Here is a 10,388-nt window from a genome sequence, read left to right as displayed (position 1 = left end):
GAGAGAGAGAGAGAGAGAGAGAGAGAGAGAGAGAGAGAGAGAGAGAGCTTTGTGAACCAAATGTTCCAAAGGGATCCTGTGGAAATGTAACAGGTGATGTCCTTTCATTTGTCTGTTTTTAAATATTGCAAATCATATGGGATTTCTGAAGTAGAAACCAGCACCATCAGGGTAGCAGTCCACCTTTCTGAAGGAAGGAGGAAGATGTTTGTGATAGAAGCCAGCACTGCCCATCAAATGTGTCCATCAGGCCTTATTGCACTGCCCATATTCCCATTCTAAGTTACTACAGCCCCCTAGAGCATAGGAGGTGAACAGAACCGAGCAGCAGAAGAATCACAGATCACTGAAGCTGAGAGAAACCTAAGAATAACACAATCTCAAAAGATCTTCAAGCTAGAAAAACAAATACAAAAACTCTGAAAACAGAATAATACAACCACAACATGACAATTTCAAAGGATCTCAGAGATCATACAGAATCAACTCTTTCATTCCAGAGAGAGGGAAATTAATCCCAGAAAGGTTAATGAGGTTTATTTAGGGTTGTATAGCTATGACGTAAGAAGGCCACAATTTACAATCTCCCGGTCACTCTGGATTTTATAACACGGGGGAAAAACACCACAACCATAAAATGAACTCTTCCCGACTCCATAGTCTACATAACTCTTGTGTGCTTTGGGATTCTGCTAAATGTGAAATACATTTTATACATTACAAGAGAAGTCAAAATAAAAAGATTAGCAGTAGATAGGAGCTCCATGAAAGGACCAAGACAAAAGAGCTATCTACAATTCCTAGCACAATAAGCTTTAGCAAGGGGCATGAACTTGAGAGAGATGACTTGGCAATGTTATCAAGCAAGTCCAGCTCTGAGGTGCTAATTCTAAACAGAAGAATCCCTTATTCTTTAAGGACACTTTAAGGTTTATAAAATGCTTCCTCATTAAAATATTTTGTAGGATAGGGAGCACCAGGATTATAGATGAGGAAAACTGAAGCATGCAGAAACACAAGACCCCATACCTTTAGAGGCAGTTACATGACACAGTAGAGAAGAGTGAAGACAGCAAGATCTGAGTTCAAATCCAGCCGCAGATACTTACTAAATTTGTGATTGAGCAAATTGCTTAACCTCTGTCTTAGTTTCCTCATAAAATGAGGAAAAATAGCACCTACTATTCAAGTTGGTTTTGAGAGCAAAATTATTTGTAAAGTACTTGGCAACTATTAAAGCTTTATATAAAGCCGGTTATTATTATTAATTATTATGCATATTATTATTGTTATTACCATTACCAATTTAGATTTGGGACTTAAGCCCAGTCCTTCTGACACCAATTCCAGTATGCAGTCTAACTCTTTTATGACTGTATGGCATGCTAGTACCCTTAAGATCATCTTTCAATTACAACTCAGGCCTACTTGGAAATAGGAATCAAAAGCATCAAGTAGCACTTGATTTGTACTTCTTATGCATTTATCATGTATTGTTTTCTTTTCTTTTTTTGCTTTTTGAAGGGGCAAAGGCAGGACAACTGGGGTTAAGTGACTTGCTCAAGGTCACATGGCTAGTAAGTGTTGAGTGTCTGAGGCTGGATTTGAAATCAGATTCTCCTGACTCCAGGGCCGGTGCTCTATTCACTGTGCCACCTAGCTGCCCCTATGTACTGTTTTCTAACACAAGTTTATTGAGTATTAAGATTTAGAACTGACGGAACTTTCAGGATTGCCCTCAATTTTGTGGGTGAGGAAATTGGTCTGGAGAAGTTATATAACTTGACCAAGATCAGAGAAGTATTAAGTGTAGAGCGGACACTGAAATCCGGGGTTTTCTAAGAGAGCGTGTGTCTGCGTGCACATGTGCTCACACTCGCTAGCTATCCTACTACTAGATTTTGTGTTCTATGAGAGAAAGGGATCTATCTATCCTCATGTCCCCCAGCACTGGGGGGCACATGCTAACTATTTAACATATATCTGTTGGTGCTCAAGACCTTAGAAAGGAGAGGATCCACAAAAGTTGTAAAAATGGCTAAAAGTTAGAAAAATGAGATAGAGAAAAGTAATGGTAAGTAGGACTGTTTTCAATAGAAAAATAAAGACTAAAGGTTGCTCTGATTATGGTCTGCAAAGTGTATGTCCAGGGATGGCAACAGACAGACATAAATGATATATGGAGGAAAGGAGGGGAAAAAAATCAAGTTAATTTCTTTTCCCCCTGAAAATCTTGCAAAAATGGAGAGCAAAAAGCTCTCACCAAATCACTCTGTGACTCACAGAAAGAAAAGCAATTTTAAAACTTCCAGGAGAAATACCCTTACTATATATATCATCTTTTCCAGGGTATCCATTATTGCTCCCTGAAGAAGTCTTCATAAAGCTTGGATACTGCAATGATCGTTGCTAAGAAGAAAGTCCAAAGCAAAAAATAAAGCTTACTTTAGATTGTGACTATCTTGCAAATAGTCAGTTAACCTTAACTTCCCATATGACCATCTAGCCTTCTGGACTCTATTCTAGAAAATGTACTCCACACATTAAAAAACAGGAGAGCATTCACATACATGGCTAATAGCAGTGATAGAAATACAGATACTTACTGCTGTTAGGACAGAAGACGACTCTGGTTTTGACACATTGTGGCTGTTGAAGAATATTGATTCTCTGTCTGAAAAAAAAGAAAGAAAATAAGAAGGGTCAGCGTCAATGAGTCTTTTTGGCTATCCTTTACAATGCTTTCCTCGAAAGGACTGGATTTGGCTACACACTTGCCACCAGGAGGCAGTACTGCCTAGGCAATCCTGCAGACCGACCAACATGGCAGGGTCCCGGCTGACACGGGGCCGTTATGTCTTTAATCGCCCATCCTCTGAAAATGATATTCTCTTCAACCCCCAGGAGGAGGTCACTTTTCTATATTAAGGACATACGGAATTGCTCAAGAATATTCTTCTTTATGTTGATTTTTTTTATGACATAGGCTTTGGAACTAGAAGTAACTTTAATGAAAATCTCATTCAACTCCCTCACAATTTACATACAAGGAAACTAAAGCATAAGTTAAGTAAACTACGGGAAGTAGCAGAACTAGGATTCAAACACAGGTCCTCTGGTTCTGCTACCTGGGCTTCTTCCATGCTCTAAAAATGACCATTTTAAATGAATTTCTACATCAGTCATTTGGCTGAGTTTTCCCACTTGCCACATTACCTTTTCTTGGTCAGGCCTTTCACAGTCGAATCTGTAGGACTTCATTCTGTTTACAACTACTTTATACAAATATGAGGTGGCATTATTGCTATTTAGGTACAGACTAGGAAAAAAAAACACCCCACAATATAGGCTTTAAATAGCATGAAATCAAGCTCCCCAAATCACCGGTGTTTGAATTAGGAAGACCACTCACATATCTACAAGCAACACACACAGACAACACATTCTTCCTCTGTACCTGCTTTATCTACCCTTGCCTCCTTTCTTGGTTTTTGAACTGGTAACCCAAGACCTAACAAGATAGATGCAGGTGGAAGCCCCAAGGCACCATAGATTATCTACCTGGATAATGAAGAGGAGCCTGTAAACATCTATGCAGCTGAGAAAGCAAATCTGTAAACAAACTCAATTTTCATCCCTCCCTCCCCTAACAATGTCAGAAATCTAAAAATGGAAGCTGCTTCTTATGTAATGATCCAATAGCCAACAAAGAGAGGTGTGGGGGCTCCCTCTGCAATATGAAGGGTCACTGGGCAGTATTTATATTCTCACTTTAAGTCAATTTCTTTTCTTTCCTCCCACAATCACTGCCCACTAAGGACTTTTCTGTGTCTGGGCTGGCGAAATGATTTGTAGGTATCTGATTTAGGTTCATGCCAAGCTCAGTCTAGAAATGTACCTGGTATATTTCTCGCTAGCCGAGCTTCAAGGCCCATTGTTGCCTTAGCATTCCTGACCTTCCTCTGGCTCGCTCCAGAGCCATTCCGAATGGAGGGCATGAAAGATGGTCCAGGAGGGCTGCCTGTCGGGTGGCCTGAGAAAAATAAAAACCCTACAGGGCTAGCACAGACACTATGTTCCAGCATTGTCCAGACCTTTGCCTCCTCCAATAGGCCACAGGCCCAGAAGGTCAGGAAGCACTTACCACAAGAATATAACCATTGTACAAGAGTGCCTGACTGGTACAAAATCCTTACATGTTTATTCTCACTGATTCTTACCAAAACTCTGCGTGGGAGGCAGGGCAGGGGTTATTATCCTCATATTACAAATAGGGAGAATAAGGCTAAGCATGACTGGCCAAGGTCAAAGGGGTAATTACTGTGAGAGAAAGCGATTCTCCTGACTCCAAAGGCAGTGCTCTTTCCATTATATGCTATTATCCTCCACCCATTATATGAAGAAGATATCTATGACTCCTAATCTTTCCTCTTGTCCATTCCAACAGTCCCTGGGAATCTTTACTTTCTGAAGACTAGGGATACAAACATCCAATTACCCACAAGAGAACAACCTCAGCTATAAAAAGCCTAGATGATCTGCTATTCATGTCTCAAAGCCCTAGGGAATAATAAAATTAACAATTCACAAACTATGTGTAGCACCTTATGTAGGTAGCCAAGTAATAACTCCAATTTACAAATAAAGAAACAGAGGGTTAGACAGGTTAAGTCACAGCCCAAGGTTAACTACATAATAATTATCAGAATCAGGGCTGATGTCCAAACATCATGAGAAACAGAAACTGTTAGAACCAGAAGGGACCTTTGAGATTAGATGAAGAAACTGAGTCCCAGAGAGAGAGGTCACTGACCAAGTTAAGCAAGTTCAGAAGAGTGAAGATGAGAGGACTGTAAGGCATGCCAAATGATAGTAAATGGGAGAAATCTGAGATTTTTAGTTTGGAGAAGACTTATGGCCAGGAAGGGGCAGAGATGGACAGACACAATGGCAATCTATAAGCCTAACAAGCTTTCATACGGGAGAACAACTGGATTTGTTCTATTTAGTCACAAACAGCAGAAATGAATGCAACAAGTTACAAGTTATAGAGGGGCAGACTCCAGTTTCATATAAAGGAGAATGTCCTAACAAGGAGAAAGGAAAAGTGGGATGGGCAGCCTCAGTAAGCTTTCACACTCTACTTGCAAGGACACAACACAAAGATAAATGAGTAAATAAAGGCAACGTGAAGACAGAGAAAGAACTAAAAACTGGAGGGATTAGGGAAGGATTCAAGGTGGTAATCTGAAGAAAAATAATCATTCTGGGAAGAGGAGACATGAGGAGTGGACTGAGGCAAGGAGGAAACTTTCTGAGCAGAGTAATTGAGTAAGAGAGTAAGTGATGAAATCAGTTCCTTAGCAGGATTATTTGGGCAGTTCAAGGGAAGATGGATGAGATAAGGGAAAGGTCAGCAAAGAGACCACTCTGGAAGCTACAATCAAGTCAAACAGCTGCTCTGTTATTTGCTACTAGCTGTATCATCCCAGGGAAACCACTCTCCCCCTGGGGTTCACCTTTCCTTATCTGTAAAAGGAGGGGAATTAAACTAGGTGATCTCTAAAGTCCTTTCCAATTCTAAATTCCTATGATTACATAATGAGATTGGCATTCTTGCAAACATCTGCATGAGTATACCTGCCAAGTGTTTCATAAACTAAATTAGTAATGCCATTCATCGCACTGCTACTCAGGAGTGTGAATTCCTTTTAAATACTTTAACATTTTTAATTTTTAATTTTAAATTTCAAATTCTTTTTCTCTTTCCATCTCCCCCCTCATTCACTGAGAAGGTAAGAAACACAATGCCCATTATTATATGAAGTCATGAAAAACATACTTCCACATTAGCTATGTTTTAAAAAACAAGGCAAGAAAAATGCTGTCTCCCCTATTTGAATGTGAACTCCTAGAGAGGAGGGACCTTGTTTTTGTTCTACTTTTATATCCCTGAAGTTTAAGCACAGTGTCTGAAATGTAGTAAAAGCTTAATGAAGACTTGTTATTGATAATGATGATGGCCTATATCCATTGGTGTCAATATGTCAGGGTTCCCAGACTGTCACAGAACTTATAGCTAGACAGCACTGAATCTTCCCTCTCTTTGCCACAATTCTTTCCCTTGCTGCCACCACGTTGGCACAACTGCCCTTGAAGGAGCTCTAAGTCCCTATGCAATTCTTTGAACAAGAAAGGGAGAGCAGCAGAGAAGCAGAAAAAGCAAGGTATTGTAGTTCCTGTTTTACAGATGAGAAAACCAATGTCTGGGGAAGGAAAGAAGGATCTGGCTAGAGTCAGAAGAGAGAAAGAGAGAAATAAGAAGCAAGTTAAATGACTCTTTGTATATGTTCTACCCTCTGGGACAGTGGTTTTGAAGCAGAGAACCCCAGGGTCTAATTTCTAATCAGGTTTATTTAAAAATATAACACATGAGGTACCTACTATGTGCAGAATATAATATACAGTTACAGTCCTTAGGCTTCATGATCATGTACAAACAAGCACGAGCAGTCCCTTGAAACAGAGGGTAGTTTCAGCAGCTATATAGCATGTGTCTCATCCTACCTACAATAGGCTCTGCCATGGTTTGGAGTTTTCAGCATAGGAACAACCTCTTCCCCCCTCCCCCCCCCAATTCCACAATCTCACACTGGTATAGACTTCTTTACTCCATTCAGGGCCCATGTTGCTATTGCTGTGAGGTGTGACACAAAAGGCAGTGGCAATAATAAAGGAAAGAAAATTCTGGGAAGGATCCAGACTTGATTTGATTGGTACAGTGAAATCTCAGGGAGAAAATTCCTTCTACCAATGCAGTTTGGGAGCCTTGCTGGCAACTTAAGGGTCACATATACAGTAAGGCTCAGAGGTGGCACTAGAATCTGCCTCTGCTCCTTGGACTTCTCAGTAGAAACAGTTTAAAGGGAGAGTTTTGTATTGTGATTTTCACTGGGCAAAGGTAAATATATACAAAATGTGGGCACTAAATTGATATTTACAGGTAACTATGACGATATGGACAGGTATTAAATGAGGAAGTTATTCAGCTTGTGACTTTTAATATTCTAAGAATGTAAGAATTGGAAAAGAAGTTAGGAATTATCTAGAATAAGAGTATTTAAGATTTTTTTAACTGGAGGATCATATGCTTAGAAATCCATGTATGTGTGTACCCTATTTTAAAAATTGTGACCATTAAGAATTGATTCAAGGATATTCCAATAATACTTTGAAGTATACAGGCACCCAATCAGATCAAAGTCAATTAGTTTATTAGGGTCTAGCTGATGAGACAGACACATATACACTTTTTTTTTTTTAACTAAAAATTTTGGCTAGCCTACACTTTGTCACCAGTGACACAACTTAATTATCTGAGATCTAGTCCAAACTCATTTTAGAGAGGGAAGTGACCAGTAAATGGTATTCACTGATCTGGGCATTTCACCTTTGTCCATAACCAAAGGCAAGTCATTTCCCTTCCCTAGGTCTTATTTTCATATTCAGGGAAACTAAGCTAGGCCATGAACTATTTTTGACAACTCTATTTCAATATAAGTGGTTTTCTTTGTAATCTTATAGATTTTTATATATTTAAAAATATTATCCTGGAAGAGGCCCATAGCTTTCACCAAAAAGGTCCATACAACACCAAAAGGGCTAAGAACCCTCAATGTAGATGATTCTATGAGCTGGTATTCATTTCTCTCTCTCCCCTTCTGCTGTTCTATCCCCAAATTTATATAACTTATGACAATTTGGTAATGGCTATGGCTAATACAAGAATAGTGTAAAATTATAAAGAGCCAACAAAAACAGAATCTTGCTTAATAAAATAAGGTTTAAATCAGGCATTGAATTGTGAGGTGGCATTTGTTTCTACAATACTCCCCTATATATCTATCACTTCAAATGGCACTTCAGGAGGAAGATCAAATTTCTGTAAATTTTGAGACCTTTTACAGAACCAAAACTTTGAGAAGGAACAATGGTGAGAGTACAAAGGGGAAGAAGAATGGAAGGAAATACATGTTCCTCCCCCACATATTTAACTGATACTGTGCTGTCAGTCACGTAGTCAGTTAACAAGCTTGATTAAATGTCTATTATGTGCCAGACACTGTGCTAAGTGCTGGGACATAGGGAGCAGGGAGGAACTTGGCACTTTCTCTTCAGCTTACAATTTTAGAGGTGCCTAGGGTCCACAGCTAAAATGTGTTGGGCAGGACTGGAACCCAAATCTTCTAGACCCTGAGTTTAACACTAATAACAACAACATCTATTACTACTACTACCACCACCACCATTACTACAACAATTACAACAACAATAATAACAATAATAATGAGAAGGAGGAGGATGGTTGATATTATTTTTATGATTTCTATAGTGCTTAACATACACCAGAATGCCAGGTGACATTTGTAAACCTAAAATAACTTTGTCATTACTGGTTCTGAAAAATACAAAACTAATGTTCATGAATATAGTTGTATTGGTAAACTGACCATGTTTGGCATATTTGTAAATGTGAAAGTCTAAGAGGGGGGAAAAAGAACCACTGGAAATAAAGTTTTCCCCCTTTTCTCTTAAATTTCAATAGCCTCACCTCCCCATCTACTCATAATTTTTCCATTTCTTTTCTTCATGTGTCTGGCCCTGGATAATCAGACTTGGGATGGCATAGGGAGAACTCTCAAGCAGGCATGAAGAGAAGGCTATTTCACATCACTGAGGTATCTGTGTTGCTACAGGAAAGGATCACCCAAGAGAGGTCAACTAAGAGGAATACAAGGGTGGAGTAAATAGCTTCACTTAATTAAAGAGAGTCTGAGGGGAGGACCAAGCAAGGTTCACACAAGAGCAAGAAGTTCCAATGGGATGGAATCTAGGGGCTTAGAAATATCTAAACGTTAACCAGAAAGCACATACAAATATTATCAAAGTGTAGAAAGCTCCAGTTATAAATTTCCCCTTAAAAGTGACTTATCAGTTAGTTGTCTCTAAAGCAAGTACACTGTTTTTTTTTCTACACACACAACTCAAAGAAACAGAGCTCTTTTTAGATCAGTCAACACTCAGATCATTAATATAAACAAGAGCTAGTATTCATACAGCACTTTAAGGTTTACTAAGTGCTTTTCAAATATTATCTCACAAAAAACCCTGGGTGGTAGGTGCTGTTATTATCCTCATTCTACAGATGAGGAAGTGGAGGTAAAGTGACTTGCCTAGAGTCATATACCTATTACATATCTAAGGCTGGATGGAAGTGAACTCAGGTCTCTCTGACTGCAGGGCCCAGTGCTCTTGGGAGTGACTGCCTTAGCCTTAAGCATCATCAGTCTTACCCAACAACGATTTAATGACTCCTGTGTGCAGGTACAAAATTCCTGTTCTTAGAGAACTTAAAACCTACAAGGGAGATATGATACCTATTCTGCTAAATTTCCAACTCTTCATCTATAAAATGAGGCAGTTACTATGCTCTATAAAGTCTCTTTTAGCTCTAAACTTGTGAGCCTTTAGTCCATTCCAAACACTTGCAATATGGATCTCCCCCTATATTTGCCTGCTGAAGTACTACTCATTTAACATGTTTATTAACTCAAATATCAACTGATCTACAAAGCCTTCCAGGGATACCAGTCTCCTTACCTCTCATCAGTAATTACTTTCTTCCTTAGAATTTGCATAAAAAATTTTGTTTCACATTTTGAGAATATATACAACATAAGATGCCTATTATAGTTATCTGTGTTTGTACTTGATCTCCCATCTGTATTTTAAGTTCCATGAAGGTAGGGATAGTGACTACCTTACCTCAACTTTTTCTTCCCAGTGTCTAGAATAGAGTTCTGTACAGAGTAGCCATTTAATAAATATGTCAGAAAATCAGTCTCATAATTGTAATGGACCCCAAAGGCCACCTAGTTCCTTCAGCCCATACGTGAACAAGAAACCCATACAATATTCCTCCCAAGTGGCTAACCAGTCTCTTCTTGCAGACAATTAAAAATACAAAAACAAACCAAAAAACCCTAGCCCAATTAACTTCTATCTCTAAATGTTATGAAGTTTTTCTTTATATCTTATCCCTCCCCAACCACCTACCCCTACTCCCTTGAGATCCAGCAGCACTGGATCCCTTGCTGTCCCTCAAATAAGACACTGCATCTCTTGGTTCTGGGCATTTTCTCTGACTGTCCCCCATGTCTCCTCATCTCTAGCTCCTGGATTTTTCTTCAAGTCCCAGCTAAGATCCCACAGCCTTCCTGGTACTTTTTAATTCTAATGCCTTTCCTCTGTTAATTATCTGCAATTTATCCTGTATAAAGCTTGTATGTAGTTTGTACAAAGTTGTTTGCATGTTCTCTCCTTCACCT

General features: G+C 39.1%; 1 protein-coding gene across 5 annotated transcripts in view; it reads right to left on the bottom strand.

Moving 5' to 3' along the window:
- The window catches only part of ITPK1 (inositol-tetrakisphosphate 1-kinase), a 394,723-nt gene that overhangs the window by 90,643 nt on the left and 293,692 nt on the right, over nt 1-10,388 (bottom strand). For all 5 annotated transcript variants that reach the window (XM_069086036.1, XM_069086031.1, XM_069086033.1 and 2 more), the window contains exon 9: nt 2,607-2,674. In XM_069086036.1, the coding sequence (XP_068942137.1) occupies nt 2,607-2,674 (68 nt within the window). The remainder of the gene's footprint in view (nt 1-2,606; nt 2,675-10,388) is intronic.

This window comes from Petaurus breviceps, unplaced genomic scaffold (assembly GCF_028583685.1).
Source record: "Petaurus breviceps papuanus isolate PSGF00001 unplaced genomic scaffold, PetGlider_PUasm1.0 177, whole genome shotgun sequence".
Taxonomy (NCBI): Eukaryota; Metazoa; Chordata; class Mammalia; order Diprotodontia; family Petauridae; genus Petaurus; species Petaurus breviceps.
Note: the sequence above shows the minus strand (reverse complement) of the source record. Positions and strands in the feature narration are given on the sequence as shown.